This window comes from Pteropus vampyrus, unplaced genomic scaffold (assembly GCF_000151845.1).
Source record: "Pteropus vampyrus isolate Shadow unplaced genomic scaffold, Pvam_2.0 Scaffold36, whole genome shotgun sequence".
In the NCBI taxonomy this organism is placed as follows: domain Eukaryota; kingdom Metazoa; phylum Chordata; class Mammalia; order Chiroptera; family Pteropodidae; genus Pteropus; species Pteropus vampyrus.
Window position 1 is genome coordinate 6932487 of NW_011888817.1, and position 12677 is coordinate 6945163.

Genomic DNA, 12677 nt, shown 5'->3' on the forward strand with positions numbered 1-12677 from the left:
CATTATATTGGTGTGATTTAAATGAAAGTCACTTATGTAACAGCCTCAACCAGCCACAATATAATGGGACTCTCAAAGTAGGATTATGTGGTATTTGAAGGGCTAAAATAGATTTCATAAAATCCATGTGTTGAAGTTATTTCAGTAATGTGAAGCATTAATCTTGCTCTTCCTTAGCACATATTCTTATTTTAGACATAATTTTAACATACTTGGCTGTTGGCTTTCTAGTCAATGGTAGATTACCAAATAGCAGATTAGAAGAGGAGACATTGGAAGCTACTTGTTGGCAGGCCACTTTGAAATCAGCAAGAAATATGAGTTAATTCTGCAAATGAACAGACAGAAAACTATTAAAGGCAGATATAAAAAATTTAAAAATACTGTACTCACGTATACTTGTGGCAGAGCTTACTGTCCCTACAGACTTTAGTAGACCTTGAGGACATTAGCATTGCATAGTAATTGAGGTTCATAATGATGACTAAATCAATAAAGGTTTAATTATGTTCTGTAGGTTTTAAAATGAAACAAGGAAGCATATAATCTATTTTGTGAAGATTTCCATTCAGAATGACTAAGCTAACACATTTTAACACTTAAAGGGAACAAAACTCAGTTCTATGGTAAATAATTTTTTTTTTGGTCTCACATCTTCCTCATTTAAGCCTAGTAATTATAGGTCTCACCTCTTCCTCAATGTATTCTTCTGGGAGGGCCCGAGTGGTGTACTTTTAGAATGTGTCTAGACATCGTCTAAGTACAAAGCTTGAATTCTGTAGAGATATAAAGAGCATTTTTTGGTCTTCTTAGAAGGAGATGAGTAAGAGTTTGTTTATTTAAAAATATCTTTGAATGAGTTGATGGGTGTTAGTCACCATAGAAATGACTTAAATTAAAAAGCAAGTTGTTGAGAACAGCATGTTCATGCTGAGTGACATTCCTAATTTACTTAGTATTGCAAGTATTCTTTAAAAGTCTACATAAGGAGTAGTTTAAAGTCCAAATAATTTTGGGAGGATGAAGGGAGAATCACAAAGAAACTTTAATATGTTTTTAATTACCACTTTTATCTGAAAACCACATAAATGGTTATCCTGTTTTTCTAGAAGTGCTAATTAGTATACAAAATTGAATTAAAAAGGAAAGACACATTTTCCTGTGGTTTTGAGGAGATTGATTTTTATTGAAGAACAAACTTTTTTAGCATTCTTTTTGAAACTTGAGTATTTGAACATTTTTTTCTTTCTGTTTGAAAGAATGCCACTAGATTCTGTTGTCTGATTAGAGAAGTAAAAAGGTCTTTTATCCTTTATCTTTCTTTTTTCTCTCCCTTAATGTTCTAACCTAAATGGTAATTCTGACTTTAAAATATAGCCTTTTAAAAAATAACTCAATTGCATCACTAGCCTAATGTCTCAATTGTATTATTCCTTACTTTCCTTTCTATCTATAAAATCTTAGAATTGGATGGGACCTTAGAGGTCAGTTAATGGAAGAACCCTTTCTCTGGCAGCCATAACAGATGATGGTCCTTCAGCCTCTAAGTGAATATTTCCATTGATGATAAGCCCACTATTCCTAAGCAGCCCATTCCATTATTGGATGTCTCTAATTATTGGGAATTTCTTTCTTTTATTTTATTGGGATGAAAACTGTGTCTTTGTCATTTCTACAGACTAATTTGAGTTCTGCCCTTAGGAATCACATAGAATTTGGCAACTCTTGAAATTTGCTAGGGCAACAGTCAGTTCCCTGCTTCGGATTCTCTTTCTCTGGGCTAAACATTCTAATAACTTTCAATTATTTACCTAATGACATGGTTTCAAATTTTATCATCTTTACTTCTTCTTCAGACAGATTCTGGTTTCTTTTAAATAAACTGACCAGAATGTAAGTTTTAAGATGTGATATAAGTAATGAGAACTGAGAGATTGTTACTTTTCATCATCTTCTACGTGGGGAGGGAAGCCCAAGAATTCACTGTGTTTCTCATTCTCACTATTGTAGCCTTGCTACTTACCATATTGCATAAGACATCAGAATGTTTCAGAAAATACATATTGAAGAGTTAAATGAGTGCTCTAGTCACTGTAAACCTAGAAATGCAGCTAAAGATTGTTAGCTATTTTAGAATTTTATCGATGGAGCATGTTCAGTCAAAACCTTAATATCCTTTTCTTGTGAACTATTGTCAAATCGTATAACCTCCATTCTGTATATGTGTAATTGATATGGCTAGACCTAAATTATTTTTTTCCTTATATTCACTTACTGAACAAATGTTTATTGAGTACCTGTAGTGTGTTCAATGCTAGATGCTAGGTTCTGTGCTAGTACTATGTTCTGTGTTAGGTAGCGCAAGTTCTGTGCTAGGCATTAGGTATACTGTGGAAGGGGAAACAGCCTTTCTGTCATGGATATCACAGTGTAGTTGGTACTGGTGAAGTGTGGAAGACAGACATCACACAGATAAACAACAAGTATGTTCTTACACACTTTAAGAGAAGTTCTGTGAAGGAAATGAATAGGTTCTAGGATAGAGAACTGGGGAAGTGACTTATAGGGAGAGTTATGTAGGTATTAGAGCCATCAAAGAAGGTTGTATTGAGGAGGAATTATTCAAGCTGAAACTTGAAATATAAAAAGAAACCAGACTTGTTGAAGGGGATTGGATACATTCTAGTCTAAGGAAATGGCATGCACAAATGTCTTAAGTCAGGAAAGCACTTGGCTATGGTGACTAGAGTATAGAGTCTAGGAGGAAAGTGGAACAAGGTGAGGTTGTTGAGATCATTCAAGGATATGTAGTTCAGGTGAAAAGTGAAAGAAGCTTGCACAAACATGGTAGTAGTAGAGAATGAGAAAAGTGGACTGATTCTAAATATATTTTGGAGGTAGACTCTGTAGGACTATAAAAGATAGATTTGATTGGAAAGGGAAATGGAGAAGGATGACAATTAGGTTTCTGGTCTGAGCTCCTGGATGTTATGATTGAGCCATTTACTGAGATGGGAAAGAGAGAGAATCAAGAGTTTAATTTTGGACATGTATATTGAAATGCCTGTGAGATACTCGTCTCTCTTCCCTTCTCTTTTCTATTTTGATTCTGTTGCTATGCCTCTTTTATTAAGCCATTTATCAGAGTGGATCAAGGAACATGCCTTCAAGCTCAGACGTGAAACTGCCTGGACTGAGATACATGCTAATGAGAATAAGCTAGAGAAACTACAGGTGACTAGTTGTGACTGCAAAGGCTTTGATTGCAAAGGCTTTTCAAATTTCTCTGCCCAGTATTTGTTTCAGCTTCCCTAGAGATTCCCATTGTAAATTTATTCACTGATAACCTGAATCTACCCAATCATTTGTTGAGTTTCTCTCTGCCTCTAGCCTCTCCTGCCTTCACTTTGTTTACTTCCTTGTTTAAAAACCTCCAGTGGTTCTCCACTGCCTTCAGGATACAGTCCAAACTATTTAGTATCTTATTCAAATCCTTTCATAATCTGTCCTCTTTGCCTGTCTGTCCCTGTCTCCCCATTCCATCTTCATATATACTCTATGGAAAGAGAAATAACTAAATGAGTGGGGGACTTGAAACTGGTGGGAACAGAGGTGGTCTTGGCTAGATTAAACAGCTTGTTCGTAAATTCTTAATGGATAGGGGCTTCTTTAGCAGTGAACAGTGAAGTAGAAGCATCTGAAGTTCCAAGTTTTAGAAAGACAAATACTATCCTGGAAATTTACAATGGAATCATTACCCTGTAGTATATTAATAGTTTCATTAGAGCATGGCTTAGTTTTATGATCCAAAGAAAGAATTTTAACCTCCCTCTGTTTATCTGAGAAATGAAAACACCTACCTTATAGAATGGTTGTAAGATAACATGTGAAGTATGTAGAATAGTATGTGGTATTTAGTAGGTGCTCAATTAATGGTAGCTACTATTCTTATTTCATTTAGAATTAACTTTAAATAGTAACTCTATTCTAACCTTACCTGCTCTGCTTCCCTTTTGTAGCATGGTTGCAACCAGCCTGGACTATTTACTAGTTCCTGAATAGCTACAGTAATTTTACTAATTCCAATTGCCTTATCTGGAATTTTATTTGCCCTTTGCACTTCAAGTTTCTGTTGATATCTTATACTCATCCTTCAAAGCATAACTTTAAAACCATCTTTTCCATATGGCCTTTTGTGATCACTTCAGTTGAAAGTTCTTATTTTATACTTCTTTAATGCTTAACTGGTTCCACTCATGAGGCCTTGTCTGATTAAGCACCAGATACTGTCTTGTGCTTTAGTTATTTGTATGTATGTCTTATCTCCTTAAGAATTGTGTATTATCTTTTTTTAATCCCTCTCAAAGAGCTGAGCCAAAACCGTATACATGATTAGCACCCAGTAAACATTGATAAGTGTTTATTGAACTAATTTGAAACATATTACCAATAATTCAATTATTAAACATCATATCTAAATGGCTATTATAAGGGGAATTTTCTTAGTGGTACCAAACTGTAGTGTTTTAATGAAGTTTTCTACCTAAGAAGCATTAATGGAGCAGTGACTATACTAATGTGAGAAAAAGGTACAAAAAAGATGAAAGATATTGTCTGGCACTTGCAATCTGCTCAGGATCAGGTTTTTAAAGATTTGATTTGCCTGAAGTCAACAGATACACACTGTTAAAACAAGTGTATCTTTGATACCAGATGGGGTATAATTCATAGGATTTGGAGGATTAGAATGGAGACAGAATGAGAACTCATTACTTTGTCCTCAGTGCTGTGATTTTTTTAGTCAAAAAATCTCTTTCTGACATTATGTAAATACATACCTCCTTTTGGATTTTGTATCCGGAATGAAAGAATATTATTTACGCAGGAAGGGCCTGTTTGTATCCGGAATGAAAGAGTATTATTTACACAGGAAGGTCCTGTTTGTAGAGCATTATCCTGTTTTTACTGCTTGACTTTGTATCTTTTTCTCTGGTTACCCATCCTATCATTTGTAATGTGAAGAATTTGGTTGTATATGTATAATAGATTTGTCAGGATGAATTTGTTTGAGCTTTTAGTAAATGGTCCCCTAAGATTTTTTCTTTTTGCCATTTTTTATTTAATTCTGATTAGCCTCAGAGCCATCTGGAGGTACTTGCCTGATTTATTGGTTTCATTTTATATTTTCTCTCTTCACCCCCACCTTTGCTTTTGTGGCTCTTACTAATAGCATTGCCACCACGTGTGCATAGCTGGAAAGAACATGCATAAAAACTATGCTTAATCATTTATTTTTATCTACATTTCTTTGCATAGACTCAATTGTAGCATCTCTGCCAAACATTGCATTGTCTGATTTCTTAATTGTTTTCTTGCATTTATTATAGTACCTGAAGTTGGTTTCATTATGTTCCAAAATAATTCTTTTGCCTGTTCTTTGTATTGTGTTCTCATCTGTTCTTGTGTTTAACTTGTTTTTTGTTTACATCCACTTATGTGGCAAAGTATATTGGTTTTGTACTGATAGATGTTATTCTCTAATTCTTTATTCATATGTCTTGACCATTCCTTCCTAAACATGGCAAAGAGATTGTATCAATGGGGATAGCAAGACTACTGACTGGGCAAGTGTCATGGCTATATGGGCAACTTGGAATTGCTACAGCTCTATGGTTAAAAATTTTGATTAACATTTGATTAAGTGCCAGATGAGTTCTATAAAGCATTAATGGTTCAGCTTCCACATTTAATAATACGTTGCATTCTTTGCTCGTTCATTAATTCAGCAATCACTTGTTGAGCATTTATTGTGTCAAGTATTTCTCCGTGTTCACATTCCACTTTCTAAAAGTAGCTTTTTCCTGTCTTTGTTTCTTAGGCATTTTGAGTATGTTCCTAGAATATTAGTGGTCTTCTCTGCCTTGCTACTGAAAGTGCGGTCAGTGGGCCAGCAGCATTGGCAACATCAGGAGTTTGTTGGAAACATAGTGTCTGGCCCCATTCCAGACCTACTGAATCAAAATCTGTGTTTTAACAAGATTGCTAGGTGGTTAGATGCACATTAAAATTTACAAGCACACCTATAGCATATGGATTGTTACTATCTGTGTTTTTGTTTTTAAAAATTGAATGCTTATACTCATTCAGCTAGTTTCTGTTTCTTAGAGATAAACCCTTTTATGTGAAAGAAATTATAGGAATATTCTTAGAAGATCTTTTCTATTTTTAAAATTATAAAAAAATTGGTAAAACACAAGAATAAATACTCTTTATTTACTGAAAAATACAAGTAGAAGGTTGTTAGAAGTGGGGTATAAGTGATTTTCATATCTGCTAAAATTTTCACAAAAGATTTGTAATTTTTTATAGATCTTTATGAGAGACCTTGTTGTAAACTCTCTGTGGTATAGGAAAATTTTAATACAGAAGTGGTTTCTGTGTCTTTTCAGTAAGGTAAATGATAAAGTCCTATCTGAAATCCATGGAAATCATGCTAAAATCCTCAGTTTGTCCTCTGTTTATTTTTGCAAACAAAGTATGTGGTAAATTGGTGCTCTCAAATCAAATCATTACTCTTTAGAATAACTGATGATTTGATATCCAGATTTTCTTTCTGAGTCAAGTTTAATTATTTAGAGATTAAAGAAAAAGTATTTTTGGAAAAATCAATTACTTTCTCCTAATATAAGGAGGAATTGAAAACAAGTTTATTTGTTTTATTTAAGTGCAAGTGCACCTCAATTAGGAGTAACAAATTAAAAAAGACTAGTTTGCATATTTTATTAATGCAGAGTAATTTTGATGACTTTAGTAAATGAAATTAGAAAATGTGCTTCTGTAAATATTTTTATTGTTTAAAATATTTTTAATGCTTAAAATAATTTGAGTTGATTATCAGTAAGAGCCCTCATAAAGGCTTTTCCTTCTATTAATATACCTCTATTTAGTTCAATACCACTTAAAGTGATTTGTCACCTACTAGCAGTGTGGCCTTGGGCAAGTTACTTTCTGAGTTTTTCAATTTCAACTGTAAGATCAGGTGATTCCTCTTTCCCTTTCAGGGTTGTTGAAAGGCTTACTTGACATAATGCAGATAAGGCCTCTAACAAGGGGCCTGACACAGAAACAGTGCTCAATACCCTTAGCTCCCTTCCCTTTTCACTGTTTTGATGCATTTAGGCACAGTCATTTATATTTTGCTCATATCGTAAATAAGATTTCTCTTGAATTTTTTCATCTTACTGGTTAAAGTCGAATCGAGAATATAAACTCTATAATGCCATAGACCTTATTTGTTTTGTTTTGTTTACTGTTGTATTCCTAGCACCTAGCATAAGACCTGGTGCTAGGTGCTAGATAAGTATTTGTTGAATGAATATCATACATTTGAAGTAAATTTACTTGAATAAATTTAGAGAAAGCCTTTGCAGTTTTTATTTGTGAGGGATATTCAATTGAAATTAATTAATTCAACAAACTTTTATGAATACCTGTAATGTGCCAGGTATTATTCTGTTTTCATGGAACTTATATTTTAGCTGGGAGAAGAGAAAAGAAGAGGAGGACACTTAACCAGCAAGCAAATAAGTTAACAGGATAATTGTAGATAATAAGTAGTGCTGTGAGGCCATTTGGAGGAGTGAAGGACACTACTTTAGAGAGGATGTGTGCAGGAGGCCTTTCTAAGGTGACATCTGAGCAGAAACGGTAATGATGAGAAGGAGACCAGCTTTCAAATAGCCAGGAGAACATCGTAAGTAGAGAGAACATCATAAGTAGCAAGTATGAAGGGATTGAGGAAGGAATGAGCTAAATATAGTTCATTAATTCTGATTGTTAACATCCAAATAAAATTACTTCATCTAAATTATATGGAGCAGAATGCAAAGACAATGTAAATGCTGCTTTTTGAGGGGAGTACTTTTAGGTATAGCAGTGAATCAAAACGTAAGATCAGTAGTCACCTTCATTGCCTAGTGTCTCAAATGTTCCCTAGTATGTTAGTTATTCTTTAGTAAACAAATGCTCTTTGGCTATTATTATGAGATTTGACTGGGATTTTCAGGTCAAGAGGCTAGAAGTCAACAATTTTGAAATACGTGAAGTCTACAGCCTGCTTTCTCTCCTTCAGTTGAATCGTTTGCTTTCTAAAAATTTTTCTATTTTGTTTATTTTTCTCTACTATTTCTCTGTTTTTCTCTATTGTAATAGTTCAACTGCCTACTCTTAAAAGTGCTCAGTATTCAAGATCGTATTTGTCAGAAGGATAAAAGGTCTTAAAGAACTTAAAGTGGGATACTTCTGCAAGAGCCTGTAATTTAGTATCATAGCATGAAAACCGAAGGAATTTTTTTGTGATTCTTTTAACGGTATACTTTTCATTGCTTTTGTCAAGTCTGATAAATCATCAGAATTCTACGTTTGTTAGAGAAGTCTATGCATTCTAAGAAATATAAGGGAAAAGAATAGAGAGTTGGAGAAACTTTTAATATCATCTGGGGTGTAGATAATTTTGCAAAGAATAATTCCTACAAACATTACACCTTCAGATACCTTCAAAGGACAGTATACAAATAAGATCCTTTTATAGGCAGGATAAAACTGTATTAGAAATGTACATTTCTGAGCATTGGATTTTAAATATGATGCATTTCACTAAGGTGACCTCAGGGGGTATTATTTTAAGCTAATTTCTCTATGTGTATATCTTTAGCAAGTCCAGGCATTAATAATTTATTCAGGATGTATAGGTAAATATTTTTGCGCTTTTATGGAAAGCCTAATGTTTAATGGACTGGAGTACTGTCTGTTGATGATTAAATACCTAAATATATTTTGACACACTTGACCTGATTTAGGGTTTTGCCTACAGCAGTAATGTGTTTTGCTTATAAGACACCCCCCTTTCCAACTTCTTTTAATAGCAACATCATGACAACAGAGAAGAGTTTAGTGGCTGAGGCTGAAAATTCACACCAGCAACAGAAGGAAGAGGGTGAGGGGACTACAAACTCAGGCCAACAAGGAACTCAGTTGGGAGAGGCTTCTCAAGCAACAGCTGAGGGCGATAATCCATGTGAGCAGAAGCTGAAAACATCTAATGGAGACACTCCTACACATGAGGACTTGACCAAGAACAAGGAGCGGACTTCAGAAAACAGGGGCCTGTCACGGCTGTTCTCCTCATTTCTCAAAAGGCCTAAATCTCAGGTCTCTGAGGAAGAAGGCAAAGAAGTAGAGTCAGCTAAAGACAAAGGTGAAGGAGGTCAAGCAGAGATAGAATTTGCAGCCAATCTTGATGAGGAGATCATTTTAAAGGCCCCTATTGCAGCTCCTGAACCTGAACTCAAAACAGACCCATCCTTGGATCTCCATTCATTAAGCAGTGCAGAAACACAGGTAAGGATGTGTTAATGTGTGAGAGGTGGATGTAATGGAAGCTAAGTTAGACATTTTATTTTTCATTTAAGAACATTCGATTTTCTTCTACCCAGTTGGACTTGGTGTTGATAGTAATAAGTAACATGAAGCTTTGGAGTTTCTGCCCTAAAGAAATTAATGTAGTCAATAGAAACTTGATTTTTTAAAAGATAAATATGCTGTATAAATCAAAGAAAACAAAATGAAAGAAAAGAATTTATCAAATGAGTTTATTCAGCTTATATATAATTTTCCTATAGTAATGGACAAAGTCCATAATTTTTAATAAAAGGAAAAAAAAGAATTCAGGTCTTTAGAGTTCATTTTGGTGGACATGTTAGGAATGAGATTGTTATCAGTGGATATAATTCTTTTATAGAAGTCTTCATAAAACCATGTGATAGATTCAAGCCATCCAGAGGTATGTGATAGATTTGATCCATGCCTGCCTTATTTTTGTCATCTTCTCCAACTAGATCATATTACCACAGTGTAAGATATAGATGGAGTCCAGTTCTTTATGTTGCCTTTGTAATGTATAGTAATTTGAGGTCCTAATTGTGTCACACTGTAGTTAAACTAAAAATGAGCTGAGAATTTGTTCACTGCCCAAAAAACATAGGGAAATTTTCAAAGTCTTTTTATTTTTGAAGCATGTGAACATTGTCTGCATTGTTAAAAGTATTAGTCATGTATTTCTATTATGAGTCTCAGATGTGGGCTATACGGTTTTCTTAGAATTTTCTAAAATTATTACATGTATTTTTAAAAATATATATTAAAGGTGCTAAGAGTAAAATGTAGGGTAAAGTCGTAATTATATACCTGCGATTAGTGAAGCAAGATTGAAAACAAGATTTATTATATAGTGTAATAGTTAAGAATGCAGGTTATGGAATCAGACTAGAGTGTTCAAATCAGAGAAGTGACACTTTTGCTTTATTAGTTTCTTCCTCTGTACAATGAGGATAAGAATATCTGCCTCATTTGGCAATTATGAAAATTAAAAGAGATAAAACATGTAAAGCTCTTAAGAGATTGATTGCCTGGCATATAATAAGCACTCAATCAATGTCAATTATTGTTACTCAGTTAATAAACATCAACAGTAAAGGCAAAGAAACCATACATATCTTAATATCATTAATTTTATTTTAAGAATACCAAAAGAGTTCAATTACATTACCTTTTAGGAAGCCTGGTACTTTCAAGAGGTTTTTAACTGCTTTTTTTGTCCTCCGCTTTATGAAGAGAAAAATCTACATCTCATTTTAGTTAGCATTTAAATCAGGGTAAGTTTATTTTGTCTGAAGATTATAGCATTTGTACTGAAGTTGACAGATGACAGAAAAAGTTAATTCAAAATTTAACTAAAATCTCATTCATTGAAATTTCATTAATTCAGAATTGGGATAAATTGTGTGCAGGTATTTGTCTACGTGTGGAGAAAAAGAAACTAAATAAATAATAAAATTTTAAGGGAATATTGTTTAAAGGCGTGGTTCCCAACCTTTTTGGCACCAGGGACTGGTGCTCCTATGAGAATCTGATGATCTGAGGTGCAGCTGAGGCAGTGATGCTAGAGCTGGGGAGTGGCTGCAAATACAGATGAAACTTTGTTTGCCTGCCGCTCACCTCCTGCTGTGTGGAGGTACCAGTCCGAGGACCAGGGGTTGGGGATCCCTGGTTTAAAGGAGCAAACTATTTTGGGCTTTTTGGAAGCTAGTATTTACAGTTAAAACCTTGTGGATCAAAACCTCATGGATAAAGATTTATTTACTTAACTATATTTATTATGTGTAGGAGAATTTCATCTGAGTGGTCCCTTTCTATCCAGGATTTTTAAAAAGTGAGTTTGCATTATAGGACTGTACCAGTCTGCATCTAGAATACCTTGGATTTTTTTGGAAGCCATGTGTCAATTTTTAATATTTATTTATTTATTCATGAAGTATTTATTGAAAAACTGTTATGTGTACCAGGCCCAAGCTGGATAAACATTGGTAAATAAATACTACAATATGATGAAGAGGTTTGAGATCATGGATTCTGCAGCCAGACAGGCATGTGACTTATTAACTGTATGATCCTAGGCAAGTAACTTGAACTTTTCCGGCCTCAGTTTCTTATCTCTCAAGTGGGGATAATAATAGTATCCAGAGGGTTATAATGAAGATAAAATGAGTTCCTATAAATAATGCTTTTAGAACAGTAATTGGCCTAATGTAATTACTATGTAAATATTTGCTTTATTTTTATAAAACAAACATGATTCCTCCTCTTGATGACTTTATAGTCTAATGGAGGAGATCAAAAGTAGTAAATATTTATTTTAATAGTTATGATAAATAAATGAAATATTTATCATAATAAATGTTACGAAGGCAATATACACAGGGCACTGATATGAAGAATAGTAGAGTGGAGGTAGGATAGATAGGATAGCCAATGAAGGCTTGTCTGAAGAAATTTCATTCAAGAGGGTCATGAAAGTCGAGAAGGAGCCTTTTAGATCTCCTCTAATATCTAATACAGGAGCCAAATAACTATATCCCTTTTTCTAAATATCAATTATATATCCTTTTGAAAGAAAAGAATTAGTGAAGTTTAGTTAAGAATCTTTCAGCAATTTTGTTGTTTTGGAAGTGAGAAAGTCTGTTCCAAAATGTTGTTCTACTTACCTGTATTACTTTGAGATGTAAATGTAAAATATACATCTTACATTCTAAGATAGATAAAGATAAAAAATAGCCCATAACAGTTCAGGCTCCAGGAGACCCAGATTTTAATCTATCTTTGGCTTTTTGAATCTTCTGTGCATTTATGATATTTGATACCCAGTAGAAACAAGTTAATTGGTAGTTGCAGTTGTTAGCCTACTATGTATATTGTTTTATGCTCTAAAATTGGTCCCAGGATCCCCTCTTAACCATTCATAAAATTTAGAACATGTGACAAATCCATCTCATTTTGCAATTCATAAGGCTACCTTGCTAAAATTGAGAAACATGGGACAGAGACGTTAAAGTTTCAGTTGGCTTTAATAATATATAATGGCATAGTCAGGAGGACTATTTAATCCTGAGAGCAACAGGTTGGTGTCCTCTAGTTTACCTGAAACCTTCCTTTATTGATTTGAAAGATGGGATTCTACTTTCTAATTTGAAGTTTTGAGAATAGTAGAGTCTGTAGATCTTTTGGGAGATCATAATATTTTTTTATAGAAAAGTAATTATTTAATCTTAATATCACTTAAA

At 33.9% G+C, this 12677-nt stretch overlaps 1 protein-coding gene across 23 annotated transcripts in view; it reads left to right on the forward strand.

Annotated features, from left to right (window-relative positions):
• EPB41 (erythrocyte membrane protein band 4.1) overlaps nucleotides 1–12677 on the forward strand; it is a 159614-nt gene that overhangs the window by 54815 nt on the left and 92122 nt on the right. For 15 of the 23 annotated variants that reach the window (XM_023529227.1, XM_023529226.1, XM_023529232.1 and 12 more), the window contains one exon: nucleotides 8925–9399. In XM_023529227.1, the coding sequence (XP_023384995.1) occupies nucleotides 8932–9399 (468 nt within the window). In that variant the 5' untranslated portion in view covers nucleotides 8925–8931. Of the gene's footprint in view, nucleotides 1–8924; nucleotides 9400–12677 lie in introns of those variants that run through there. The other 8 variants (XM_023529240.1, XM_011357771.2, XM_011357772.2 and 5 more) reach the window with 1 other exon arrangement.